At 38.8% G+C, this 14,678-nt stretch overlaps 1 protein-coding gene across 8 annotated transcripts in view; it reads right to left on the reverse strand.

Moving 5' to 3' along the window:
- Positions 1–14,678, reverse strand: part of VPS13C (vacuolar protein sorting 13 homolog C) — a 213,820-nt gene that overhangs the window by 49,147 nt on the left and 149,995 nt on the right. For all 8 annotated transcript variants that reach the window (XM_065558347.1, XM_042853814.2, XM_005285023.5 and 5 more), the window contains 9 exons: positions 11,855–12,149; positions 9,460–9,849; positions 8,107–8,211; positions 6,711–6,875; positions 6,238–6,366; positions 3,969–4,102; positions 3,625–3,751; positions 1,733–1,968; positions 728–878 (listed from right to left, as the gene is read on the reverse strand). In XM_065558347.1, the coding sequence (XP_065414419.1) occupies positions 728–878; positions 1,733–1,968; positions 3,625–3,751; positions 3,969–4,102; positions 6,238–6,366; positions 6,711–6,875; positions 8,107–8,211; positions 9,460–9,849; positions 11,855–12,149 (1,732 nt within the window). The remainder of the gene's footprint in view (positions 1–727; positions 879–1,732; positions 1,969–3,624; positions 3,752–3,968; positions 4,103–6,237; positions 6,367–6,710; positions 6,876–8,106; positions 8,212–9,459; positions 9,850–11,854; positions 12,150–14,678) is intronic.

The raw sequence follows: 14,678 nt of genomic DNA on the forward strand, positions 1-14,678 counted from the left end.
ACTCTGTCACTTTTTACTTATCCTTTTAGTGGCTGCCATCTGATCCCTAATACTGCTACAGCCAAAGGAGAATTTCTATTAGGAGAAGGTGTAGTGGCATAAATTTTTTAAAATCAGATATCCTGAGTTTATCCACCAATTATGGTCTTGAATTCCAAAAGCCCAAGGTAAGTGAAACAGTGAATTATTATAAAGTCCAATGTGCTTATAAAGTTTCCAATTCCTGTGTCATAAAAGGGATGAGATGTGTTTTGGTGCTTCATAAAGAATATACATAAAGTATAACTTCTGCATGGAAGAAACTTTTTAGACCAACTTAAACAAGGTTTCATAACCAAATATCCTGCAAGTTCTGCAATGTTTTTGTCGTACTGCATGCATCCTAGATGACATACAACTACTGCATAATTGAAATTACAGTGTCTGTCAGACAAATATCATTAACAATAACAACTTAGAGTCCTTGTGGCTCCTTGTTGTTTTTGCTGATACAAACTAACATGGCTACCATCATCAACAATGTTTATTAAAGCTATCTGACAAATGTCTGATTGGAGATGATCTGTAACATACTTAAATGTACAATTGCATACACTGTGAAGGCATTTCCCAAATGAAGACTTTTACATGTTGTCTAAATACATTACTGGTAGTAATATGGTGAAAACTGTTAATAATTTTGATAGAAAAAATTGTATGATTAAACACTGAAGAGCCACAAGTGTACCTCAAAGTTGTTGTCTATTTTAACCCAGCCCAGATCCTCCATGGCATTTGTGGAAAGGTATTTTTGATAGGCTTTTTCCAACAGGTTTATCTGCTTTTGATTAAATGGCTTCCATCTCTGCTTTGGTTTCAATTCCCAGACAACACCAGAACTACAAGGAAAGTACATTAATGTAATTAATACTTTTGAATAAAAATGCATTGAAGTAGAGTATACCAAATGTTCTAATGTTAATAAAAATAATAATAATAAAAAAAAAACATACAAAGCCTCATCCCCATATTTCTGATGCTGATTTCCATTCATTTGTCAAAATTATGATTCTTTCTTTATGCCTGCCAAGTCAATGACTCATGAAAGTGGAAATGAAATTTAGAAATGAAATTTATTTTTCTTGAATACAGATTTCTACAGTTACTATCATAACAAAGTAAAGACATGACCCAAATTACTGATGTCCTTTTGTGGATATTTCTATGCATCTATCTTTGCAATTTTTGATGAAAAGGATATGATTTAGTATACAGAATCAAGTTAATAGTAAAGTAATTTCTGAATTATGAATAGGAAATTGAAGAAAAGAACTGATTGTTTATTATCATGCACATGAGTGTTTTCAAATTTAATTTGCTATTGTGAAAGCAACAGTTACTAAAATGCAGAGTGACAAATCAAATCAAAATTTACCTTGTGTTGTATCACAAGGCACAATTCTTTAACCAGTCACACAATAACTCCACTGTGCTCAAATGATATAATAGGACTTGAAGTCCAGAAATAAATGTCAAATTAATTATGGAACTGTGACAAGACAGGCATTTAAAATGTATATTCCCTTGATAGCTCTACAACAGCAGACAAAATGTAGTTTTAAAAATTCAGCATATAATGCTAAAAAAATGTCTTATTTTAGAAGCATAATGACAGTTTTCAAGTGCATTAAAGTATATGCCTAAACTACTCCTTGGTCCATTTAAAGGCAAACTTGCTTTCCATCTGCAGTACCTAGTAATCCCTATGTAAGAGATTTCTTGTTTAGTCTCATTGTTGACCAGAGAAAGTCCAAGACTATGAAGTGACAAGTTTATTTCTTGATCAGGTTGCTCCATCTCCTCTGCTTGCCGTGCTTTAGAAACTAATGCAACGTCGTCTGTAAAAAGCAGTACTCTCTGGCGTCCATCCAGAAAGGACACCCAGTGTATCTGAGTATTTGAATTGTAAGGAAATTGACCACATTCATCCTGAGTTGGAAAAAAGAAAGGTACTTTAGTTGGTTGCATAAAAACACAAAGCAAGTAGCAAGCAACGGCCCCAATTAAGCAGAACAATTAGAATTTCTGAGGTACCTTATTATTACCTTTAATCTGTTGTAGGATATTAATGGGATGGAGTCTTCTGTCATCATGGGCTGCCTATACAACCCATACCTTTTTTTTTTTTTGGTATTTAGGGTCTTGTGGATTATTAAGATGTTAAATAAGATATCCACATTTTTTAAAAGAAACTAAAGGTAATCTCAAGAATTGAAGACCTTAGCAGTACAATGATAGAGTTAAGAAAAATGAATCCCCTATTATACAGCACCTTAGTATACTAATCACAATATTAAATGGACAAATGTAGTGTTTAAATGTTATAGCATCCCCTTAATGTGTTAGAATTATTTCAGGGTTAACATAACTGTGAATGAATGAGAACTGAGACAGTTATTTAGGCTTTTGAAATATAACTTCAGAAGTGAGTATTAATATAATACTCATGTAATGTACAATAATTAACGTAATGCTAACCATAAGCTGAAAAGATGTGTCTTAACATACATTAAAACAGGTTTCAATAGTCAGAAGCTACAAGAAAGTAGCAATTTTCCAGTATGTAACGATGTTTACATTGTAAGGTACCTCAATTTAAAAACAAAACAAAACCACCATTACTAAAACTGAGCGAAGAAAAATAAATTCCACCTTGTAATTAAAATGCTCCTTTATTCCTCTGCCTGTCAATTTCCAGTTATTTTCTATTTTCCTGTTCTAGACTATGTGATCTAATCCTTTGCCCATGCAAAATTGTCCATCAACTTTTTTTTTTTTTTTTTTTAATATGAAGTGCTGTTTCTGGCAGGATGGATTTGCTTGATCTTTTCCTAGGTTTATGTCTTCACCTTGGTTTTGCTCCCCTTTCTTCCTATTTCCTGTCTCAGCATTGTCTTTCTACCCTCTATCCTAAATCATGTTGTACATGCTGCTGAACACTTAAGTAGCTCACAGTGAGCAACTCCTGCAATGCAGTACTCTACTCAACGGAAGTGTTTCCTCTTAGTGAGGGGAAGGAATTCAGGGTTGTGATTTTCCCCAACCCAGAAAAAATACATATTATATTCTGGAAAATAACTGCAGGAAGTGCTGCTTTCACCTGCTGCAGTTCAAACAGGAATAATTAGAGTGTACATTGTTCACTTTTGATACTGGTATGAGTGACCATCTTCACTTGCTGCATCACTTCCTCTTTCATTGCCTCCTCTCTTTAGAGGTGTATCAGCAAATACAGATTTCTAGTCCTGGCAGCAGTAACAGTCTGTCCCTCTTATTCCTCATTTATACACAGCCTGCTTATTAGTCTGATTAATGTTTGTTTCAGATAAAGGAAATTGGGAGATCTGAGTTTTGCCCTACACATGAGGGCTTACAAGATTCTTCAACATACTTTCAAGTAGAAACAGCAACTACACAAAAGGTTACCTATGTACAGAAACAAAAACCATGACCTAACAAAAGGTCTTGCATTTTAAATGACCATATCTGAAGTCAAGGCCTTATCTCCAGTCTCTCAATGAACTCATGATTCTAGTTTGGGTCACACCTTCCCTCCCCCAATCTTTAAAAAAAAAAAAAATGTACCTTAAGTAGATCATGTTCACCAACATTTTGTGCATACGTCCAAGTTAGTTTTCTTATTCCAGTGGGATCTGCCCAGGCAAACAGTCGCACCTCCTTTGGTTTTAACTCCATCTCCTCCTGTAACCCACTGCGATAAAAATAAGCAGGTAAATAAGCCACTGAAACTCATGGCATAAGCCGAGTTTAATATGAAGCATTGGAACATCATTGTAAAATATCTATTTCTTATCTTCATTATATTGTATTCAAGAAAAGTGCATGAGAATTTAGGTTCCTTGCCTTCAACACTAAAAACCGGATAAAAGTTGGAAAAAATAGATGGCAGAATTCTTACTTTTACATACCTCTGTTTATATTTAAGGGTGTCCCATGGAGTCTGGTTAATGATAAGAGCTGGAGCAGCTCCCTCATGGTAATCTGAGAAGTTTATGACTGTAGAATTTTCAGAAATGTTCACATTTACCAGTATGCCTCCATTCTGTTGAAGATAAAGACTTGCACTGTATATAGTTTATTAAATATAAAATATGAACAGTAGTTACTGAAAATTAACTGAGTCACTTTGCATTAAGATGTACCCTTTATAAACCATTTATAAATGAATGTATGTTGTAAACATGTTACAGATGCACATAATATGTATAGTGGATAGTCATAGGCAATCTAATGATCTGCTGAACTCTAACAAATTGTGAAAATGATTAACCAATTATTAAACCATTTATTAACCCTTTATACACTATTTACAAATGTAATCTTAATGTAGGTTGCGACTGATTTTTAGTTAAATCTTTGAAATAGTTTTTAAGATGATTTGTTTCAGTGTACTGGCTGAAACATTCACCTTAAAATACTGAAGATGTTAGAACTTATATTCAAACCTTCGTATTTATTGCCTCTTAAGTTGGCATTCCCCAAGTAAAATATGGCAATGTTAAACTAATTCTAACAAAAACTTTAATGGTTAATTCACAGAGAAAATAATCCTCTAAAATGGAGACACAGTTGTACATGTGTTCCACAAGCTTTAAGGGGTCAGCACTTTTGTCTTTGGATGATCAATGTCTTTTGGGGAGTGAGGAAGGCCTTTCCTGGGTATGTAAATGGATCAATCTCCCAAGCAATCAAGCCTGAAAAAGGTTTTCCCTGCCTTCTGAGAAGGCTTTCCATAGGAATCTTGTCTCACATAGGGAAGAGCAGAGGATCCAATATGTCAAAAGCCACTCTCCCTAGTCATGTGAGTGTTAGGGGCCTGAGAACAGTTGTGTCAAACCTCGCTATATGTAACTTCAGAGAGGATTCTCCCACACAGACAGTACACCTCATTACCTTAAGCTTACTTTGTTGTTCTGTGGAGTAGTGCGAGTATCGGGGGGAGGGGGCACCTGTTATCAGTGAGGAGTTTTGTTGGTGGACCTATTCAGCTAACATGTTGTAGCAGGGTAGTTACCCGCTCCTGCCCTCTGGGCTTAAAACAGCCCAGGGGAGGGCAGTGGCTGGGGCAAGAAGCCTGGGCTAATTAGGGAAGGTAGGCTCAGCTGTGGCCCCTATAAGAGGCAGTGAGGTCCGCAACATTACACATGTGCCTTCTGAAAATCTCCTAAGAGGACTGGAAATAAAAGAGGCTGGAAGACTTACACTCTGCTATTTGAAAATTTAATTTTATGTCAAAATTTCAAGTTAACGTGGAAGTACTAAATCTACACTGTTTGCATTGTAGAGACAGAAGATTGTGAAAAGAAGGGGTGTGGCCTAACAAAATCCAACCTGCCTTCAATATTTGCAAAGAGAGGGACAGCCCAAACAGTTTAGATCAAGTTGCAGGTCAGGACCCAAAAATGGGGAGTCAAAGATATCACGCTTACATATCCTGTGTTTCTAACTATTTGAAAAAAATAAATCTAAGTGCCTCAGCACATCTCTCCAGCAATCTACAATCCAAAATCATCCCCAACAATCAGTTGAGTGACTTGCCTAACAATCTGTTCAACCATTCAGTGTTTGGTTTTGATTATATGTAAAGTAACTCTGCTTTGAGTGACTTGTTTGAGCATGCAACACTTATGTGCCTAGAATTTCACAGTGGCATGTAATGCAAGTAAAAAATTCAAAAATTGTATCAGTTTAAACATGAAACCATTTTTAAACCATACTAATAACTGTCCATTTGTTTGTCAAGAATGCTACATCACATATCTTTATGATGTTGTAATAGCTTAGGAATTTGAGATACAGAAGTAATCTTCCCTTCTTTTTATGGTGGCGCACACATCACAGCAAATCTTGCTGCAAATCAAGTAAACAAATTGCAGGTGACTTATACCATTCTATTTATAGATCAATACAGCTGTGCAGTTCGTTATAAACTTGTGAAGAAGTCAATTCAACCTAGTTTCATACATCTAACAAAAAGGATTTTTAAAAGTACAAACTGCATATCCTGCATAAGCACAAAATGCATATCCTGCTACATTCACCCTGACTTTTCAATAGGTACTTTAAATCCATCTGCCAGCACTCAATGCAGGGGACTAAGAAATTACATTGACTTGGTTAACACCACAAACATAACAAAATTATAGAAAATATTATTATTTAAAGTCAAAGACTCACCAACTCTTCCAGACTTAACAAAGTACCATTGTCCTGTGTGTTATAGAAGAATGGTGTGGATGCACTTTCATAGCCCACCACTCTGACACATAATTTACCAGACAAATTTTCAGGCCAAAATGGAAGACACTGGGGGGAAAAAAGTCAAACAAAGGACACATGTAACATGATGATAATTCAACAATATTGTTATAAAAATTAGTTAATGACAAATATGGATTAGCCTTTCAGATACTCTCCCTCTATACCCCTGACATCCAGGAGTACACATTTACACTGTCACTTACTAAATTACTCCATCTATGATGATCTAAGAACCTTATATCAGACTGCCTACTGAATTTTCTTCATTAATTTGACAAACACCTCAGCCTGATTAACAAAAATATGAGTATTTATTTCTAAATATTTTACCTTACGCAGAATCATTTGTCTGTTTTAGAAACATCTAAAGCAAGAAAAACAAAGAATACCTCTGAAGATGAGAAATAATTCCAGTTATGAGTTGGCAAAGAGCCATTAGACTTGATTTCTCCAACTTCCAGCTCCAGAGAAGAATTGTTTGCTATGGTGTAGAATGGAGTTAAGGTAACTATCCTGGTGAGATTAAAACTACTCATTTTGATGCTAACTCCAACCTGTTGAATAAAAATAACTTGGTTAAACTCAGCCCATTTCTCCATGGTATTTTCATCTGCATGACATAAATAAAACAAGTGGAAAAGTAAACCTTTATGTTATCCCATAAAGTTATTCCTTCTACATATTTATTAGCCTATTAACAGCAATACCCAAAGGCCTCAACAGTAGTAGGACCAGTGCTAGAGACTACACAAACTCCCAGGAACAGAGACTGTACCTCCAAAGAAGTGTGTGATATACCCAATACAATGGATACAGATTATTTTAGCAGTGGTATTTTATATTCACTTAGAGAAGGGAAACCCAAGGAGGATAAAATTACTGCAATAAAGACATGAGATGAATATGGCTTGATCAACATGGGAGGGAGGGGGGAAAAGATCAGATTTTCGAAATGCTATTGGGAGAAAAGGTCAGATTTTCGAAATGCTATTGGGAGAAAAGGTCAGATTTTCGAAATGCTATTGGGAGAAAAGTGACCGGCTTTGGACTTAGCCCAGATGAACAGAACAAGAGATGAAAAAATGGAAAATAATCAGGGGTCAATCTGGCCTTTAATAGGACAGGGGGTGGGTTCTGAAGGGCTATCAAAAAAGTGGATAAGTGGTTTTGGTTTGATGGGAAAGATAAAGTTTATCTTTAAAAGGAAATGTTTGTAGTCTCCCTATAAATGTTTCCATTTTGCCCCTAGGATGGTTATTTCAATATCTGCAAACAAGGTAAAGTTATTTAGTTATCTGATTATTTTTTTAAGATAGCCACTGTATCTGAATCTGATATTTCAAAGACTGACACACAAAATTAAGTGTATACATACTGTTAATTATTTGTGTATTTATTATTTGTAGCACCTAGAAGTTCCAGTCATGAACCAGGATTCCCTGTAGTAGGTACTGTACAAATAAATCAAGTATTGCAACTTGATCATCTGTGTCTGTAACTTATCTGAGATGGCATGTCCATCTTTGAAAAGATAGGCCTCACCATGTCCAAATATTTAAACATCTGTTTTCACAAACTAGGCCTGAATCCCCAGGTGGCCTAACTACTGGCCATCAAACGTCAAACTAAGTGGTATTATGCATACTAGTGTGATTATATTAACAAACCAATGCACCCAAGAAATATCAAATTGGCTTTTGTTAAACTTATTTGTATCCAATTTATTTAATTACTATTATTAGGCTTCAGAAAAGTTAGTAAACAAATACAGAAAGTAGGCCTTACCAGATAGTCCCTGTCATTGCCTGGGCACTTTACACATCCGTAACTTCCTACAGTATCAAGGGAGAAGCTAGTGGACCATGAACTAGTTGAAATACATAATTGGATCTACAGAAGAAAAAGCATTTTAAAAGATTTTTTTATGTAAATTTAAAAAACTTAAAAAGTTCATATGCTGATTATATTAAATATCTAGCCCAATTTTGTAATGGCACCAACGCCTAGGTTGTAAGCTTTTGAAAATCCCACCCATGATGTATTACTAGCAAAGTCACCCAGTTTCACCGCTGCAATTCCAGCTAACTGGATTACTAAAACCGCTAAGTACTCGGGCTCTGGCAAAGAGGTTCACTGCAGCAGAAGATAGGTAATCAATATAAGAGCACACAAAACCAAATATGCCATCTGCCCTGGTAGCCATTAGTGACCACAGCATGTAGATAAAGAGGGGGAGGAAAATATATAAATGCTTGTGGTCTCTATTTAAAGGTCAGGGTAATAACCAAAAGATGCTGTCAAGACCAGTCTTCACTTATTGTTCCATCTTTAAATTGTCAGCATCCAGGACTAAAGGCCTACATAATCCAAAAAAAATATGGAAAAAGAGTAATACTAACCAATTGTTTCATTTATTTTGTCACAGAAACACCCTTTTTTTTTTTTAGAGCATGACTAATGTATTTAACACAATGTACCCTCAGACAAGGAACTAATGGGATGTTCATCATCCAAACCCCTTTGCCTAGTGAACTTCTGTTAAATTGACTATGACTCTAAACAGCTGTGAGAGAAACGATAGCCTTAAAAATCAAAAGCAAGCAACTATCTCACCTGTCCACCCTCCCACTTAATATACCTCTCTTCAAATCTAATAAATAAGAAATGAAATAGATGCTTTTATTGCCTTGTGGCTGCTCAAACCCCCACAATAAGATACAATTTTCCCCTCAAAATTACAACTCTATTATAATTTTTGTAAATACAAGATTAGCACTGCTTCATGTTGTCCAACATTTTTCATTTCCTTTTTTTAAAAGTTGAACTCCAGATTATATCAGTGCAGAATGAACTAATGCTGCACTGCCGGTACAAGTTGCTTCTTTGTTTCCCCAACCTTCCCCGAGATTTTGGGAAGAGAAAGAGGCAAGAGAGAAATAAACTAGTGTTTACTTTTCTTCCCAAAAGGAGAGCTAAATTTCAACAAAAACACAAAAATACTGATGTTATATTGATAGATTTTTTTAAACTAGTATTGATACTGAAGCAGGGTAAGAATTTCAAGGCCAAGCATGAATAATGTCAAAAGTTAAATAATTCTTCCCTTGAGGATATTTTAAAAGAAATTAGGTAGCATACCTTGTTTTTACTAAAAATGTTCCTTTTCTTAAAGGAAAACAGGATAGTATCCCTATAATCTGCTGGGTGTTTCACATGTGTATCTTCAGCACGATACTGCAGAACCCGGGAAGTCTTATTGATTATCCAATAAGGACTGAACACAGACAGGATCATACGACTACCAACTCGCCTGACATGTATATAGACATCTATTGTCATCATATCTGTGGAATTGGAGTTAAAACACACAGGAAAAAATTCTGGCAGCCCATCATGGACTCTAAAATGTCCATTCCAGTTTTTACCCTGATATTTTATCAGAACTAACTCCATTATTTCCCCACTGATTCTTGAGTGAAGAACATCTGCAGCACTCCCTTCTAGCAACTCATGAGCTTCTGCGGTTCCCTAAAATAAAACAAACAATTTTTAAGAGTCTTACTGGTAAGAACTATACAGTATTATTAACTATACAGAACTATACAGTGGTTACTACAAAAAGAGTGCAATAGCTTATATTCTATATTGATTACAGACACACAGTACAGGGCCATCATGACTGCCCACTGTACACAGGAAGCCTTAAGAACCGGACGGGGAAAAGACACTTACAAATTTAATCTGGTTTCAAAACCTAAACAGATCAAACCGTCAACAAGGGGATTCTTATACAACCCCTTTCATTCAACTATTTCACAGTTAAAGAGGTATTTTACAGGTAGCACAGTAGCTAAATCAACTTGCCTCAAGTTACATATAAAACCCATGGCAGATCTGCGAGCTAACTAGGTCTTTTCCTCCAACTACTAGAACATACAAGTTTAGTTTCACAAATTGAGAACTATTTGTTTCTGTGAGAGGATCCCCTGCCCGGGGACAACAATTGTTCTTCACTTTTCTCTCCATACAGTATTACACTCCTGTTACAATTTTGGATCCTGGCATGACCTACAAGTCAGCCTGTCCCAAGTTTTTCGAGAGAAATTACTGTAGCAACCAGCTCTACCTACAAAGTTTTTTTAGTAACTGTCCATCCAAAGACTCTCCTAGTTTGAGACTAATGTAGTAGTATTCTGTAGTACTATTCTGAAGCCCTAAGATGGGCCTGTGGTGATCAGATGCAAATAATGCATTTTACCTTTCATAAATGAAGCCAGGACACACAAATCAGCTGGCAATACCAGAAATAAACACTAACAAGTGTTCTTCAATGCCTCAGAAATGTGTGCAATGAACACCAGGTTGCTTCTTGGTCAATCATGGGATAAATACCAATTTTCTTTAGGCCAGGAGGCTGAAACACCTCACAGCAGACATTTTAGGCTGTCTACTGCTGTACAAAAGCTTAAGACGATTTCATTCTTTCAGGGGTCTTGTTCTCTTAGGCTTGGTCTACACTAAACCCCCAAATCGAACTAAGGTACGCAACTTCAGCTACGTGAATAACGTAGCTGAAGTCGACGTACCTTAGTTCGAACTTACCGCGGTCCAGACCCGGCAGGCAGGCTCCCCCGTCGACTCCGCGTACTCCTCGCGGCGAGCAGGATTACCGGAGTCGACGGGGAGCACTTCTGAGTTCGATTTATTGCGTCCAGACAAGACGCGATAAATCGAACCCAGAAGTTCGATTGCCTGCCGCCGAACCAGCACGTAAGTATAGACAAGCCCTTACAAAACAAAAAATGAAACAATCCAAGACCAAATTTTCTTACTTCTGCAATATTTTAGCTGCAGAGTTAAAAGTATTTATATGTTTTTTTCGGTGGGCTTGTTTTGTTTGTTTGGGTTTTTGGTGAGGATGGGAAGGAGAGCACGTGTGCACAATGGATTGGGGAAAAGGATGGGAGGTTACTGTCCTACTATTCTTTATGGAAGTATGTCCTCCTTCGATGTGACACTGGAAATGCTTCTCCATGTTACCTCACCAAGAAAGTGAGGAAGGGGAAATTATAAAGAAAGCCACTAACTTCTTCACATTTCTAGCCAAGTTAAATGTTGTAGACGGCCATCATGAAGACCTAAATTAATAGCCAGGGAAAAAAATCTGGTGTCCATCAGTTTTGACATTTAGCAATATGGTCCTCCTTGGCATTAACTAAGGTACAAGTGGGGAACAATGTTCCTTGTATAAACAATATTTGATCCTCTAGAAAAACCTGGTCCCTAACTCTTGTTACTCCAGGTGGATGGCAACACAACAACCGTCTCTGGGTACTAAGCCTCACCATACAAGAGCACTCAGACTGACTTGGGATGAAGGAAAAAGACTCCAGCTCACATCCCTTGCCCTAGAATCCAAGAGCCAATGTAGTCCATAGAATATATAACTTAATATCTTCTTTTTATAGATGGAAATCATTGAATGTTTTCCTTAACTTTATTTTAAAAAGTCACGATTGCTTAAATTCCATACCTCAAGTAAATATCTCAAAGAGTATGGCAGAAGATTCCTCAAAGTGAGTGTTGGGTAAAGATGGATAATGTAGGCTGGATCCCAGTCCTCCCCGTGCGTGGCAATAAAGTTTAGTTGATCAGGAACAGCAGTTGTCATGACTATTAGAGGTAAGAAGCTTACTTCGGTAGAAGGGCACTGTAACATACATCTCACTTCACTGCTTCTATGAAGCTCTTCTCTCCAGGCAATATAAGTTGTGGATTCTTTAAACTGACCTTCTAAGATCCCTGTTGGTTGAATAAATAGATGACACCTACATGGAGGGGGAAAAAAAACAAAAACCACCAATAGAGCCTTCACAAACACACAAGTGTGGATAACACATTTAATTTTAGACTATACTTAAATAGAATAACCTAATCACACTGAGTAACCAAAAATCTCTGAAATCCCACTGATTAACCCTTTATGCAATGAAAAATAGTGCACTGGACATTCATAGACAACCTTATTAACAGTATAAGAAATATTTGTAATAAGAAGGTCAATTCTTTAGTGTTTGTAACCTGGATGAAAAAAGATGATGCAGGAGGATGAATGCAGGAGAATTCTATAATAGACCTTGTCCTAATAGATAAAGAGGAACTGATCACAGAAAAAATGGGTACTCACCTTCTCGTAACTCTTGTTCTTCGAGATGTGTTGTTCATGTCCATTCCAATCAGGTGTGCGCGCGCCACATGTGCGGTCGTTGGAAACTTTTTCCCTTATCAGCTCCCGTCAGATAGTCTAGGGACCCCCAGGAGTAGCGCCTTCATGGCGCTCAATGTACGACTCTGCCGACCTAACCCCCCTTCAGTTCCTTCTTGCCGGCTACTCAGACAGAGGGGAAAGGTGGGTGGGTATTGGAATGGACGTGAACACCACATCTCGAAGTTACGAGAAGGTGAGTAACCGTTTTTCTTCTTCGAGTCCTTGTTCACGTCGAATCCAATCAAGTGATTCCCAAACTCTCCCCCAGAGGTAGAGTTGGAGTTAAGAATCACTGACTGGAGAACCGCTCTGCCGAAGCTGCGTCCTCTCTGGCATGCCGGGTGATGGCATAGTGGGTGATAAACGTGTGCACGGAAGACCAGGTTGCCACTCTGCAGATCTCCTGGATAGGCACCTGGGCCAGGAAGGTGGCTGACGAGGCTTGTGCTCTTGTTGAGTGGGCTGTAATCGCTGGGGCTGGATGTGACAAAGTGGTAATGTTCTTAATGTTTTCTCTGAATACTGTGTGGGTGCCTCAGTTTCCCCTATGCATTTCTTAGGTATCTAGGTGGGGGGATCAGTGTGTATGATTGTTGCAGAGCCCAAGAAGGCCCCAGTGATACTGTCTGCACAGAGAATGTCCGGCACTCTGTCTCCTGGCAACTAATGGCCTGGGCCCCTCCTCTGCAAAGATGTCAACTGAAGGTGTTGGAGAACAAAGATCAGGTGACCTCCCGGCCCGGGAAAGAGACAAAGGCCAGAGAGGAGGGGCTGGAGGGTCTCAGTTTGGAGCTGGCTGGGAAAATGGAGGGGAGCCCAGTCCTGCTGTCTGTACCTGCAAGACCTGTCTTGGACTGTGTTCCTGTCGTCTAAATAAACCTTCTGTTTTACTGGCTGGCTGAGAGTCATGGTGAATCGCAGGAAGCCGGGGGTGCAGGGCCTTGTCTCCCCCAAAGTCCATGACACTGGGACCTTGGCCAGCTCATAGCAGGTATGGATGCAGTCCGTGATCCAGTAAGAGATGCGTTGTGAAGAGACCGGACGTTCCTTCATCCGGTCTGCCACTGCTACGAGCAGTTGATTCAACTTCCTAAAAGGCTTTGTGCGCTCGCTGTAGAATGCTAGCATTCTCCCAACATTTAGAGAGTGAAGCCTCTGCTCCTGCGCACTAGCATGTGGCTTGGGATAGAAAACTGGCAGAAAGATGTCTTGGTCAATGTGGAATTGAGACACCACCTTGGGCAGGAAGGCTGGGTGAGGCCTGAGTTGTACTTTGTCCTTATGGAAGGCCGTGTAGGGGGCGTCAGAGATTAGTGCATTTAATTTGGACACCCTCCTGGCTAATGTGATGGCAACCAGGAATGCCACCTTCCACGAGAGGTACAGAAGGGAGCATGTTGCAAGTAGTTCAAATGGGGCCCCCATTAATCCGGAGAGGACCAGATGGAGATCCCAAGCAGGTACCAGTGGTCACGAATGTGTATATAGCCTCTCCATGCCCTTGAGGAAACGCCTTACCATGGGGTTGATGAATACAAAGTGCCCCAGCTCTCCTGGGTGGAATGCCGAGATGGCCACAAAGTGCACCCTGATGGATGAACCTGCCAATCCCTGCTGTTTCAGGTGTAATAGATATTCAAGGATGAGTGGTATAGATGCTTGAAGGGGCTGTACAGAATTCCTAAAGCTAGAAAGCTTCCCAACAGAGGGAAGGAGTGGGCTCTGCCCTGCTTGTTTATGTAAAACATGGTGGTGGTGGTATCGGTCATCACCGCCATGCACTGCCACTGCTTTCTGGTTAGGAAAGTCTCACAAGTTGTTGCGTCGCTCTGAGTGCCTTGATGTTGATATGAAGCGGGAGCTCGGTCTGCGACCACTGACCCTGCATCAGTAAGTCTCCTAGGTGGGCCCTCCAGCCGAGAGCGGACATATCCGTTACCAGGTCATGGAGGAATGAGGGGTGCTGAAAAGGACTCCTTCATAAACCGCACAAGGATCTAGGCACTACCGAAGGGATTCTAGAACTTGCTCCGGTACCATCACTACCGAGTCCAAGCTGTCCTGATCTGGATGATAAGTTAAGGTGAGC

The sequence above is a fragment of the Chrysemys picta genome, chromosome 10 (assembly GCF_011386835.1).
Source record: "Chrysemys picta bellii isolate R12L10 chromosome 10, ASM1138683v2, whole genome shotgun sequence".
In the NCBI taxonomy this organism is placed as follows: Eukaryota; Metazoa; Chordata; order Testudines; family Emydidae; genus Chrysemys; species Chrysemys picta.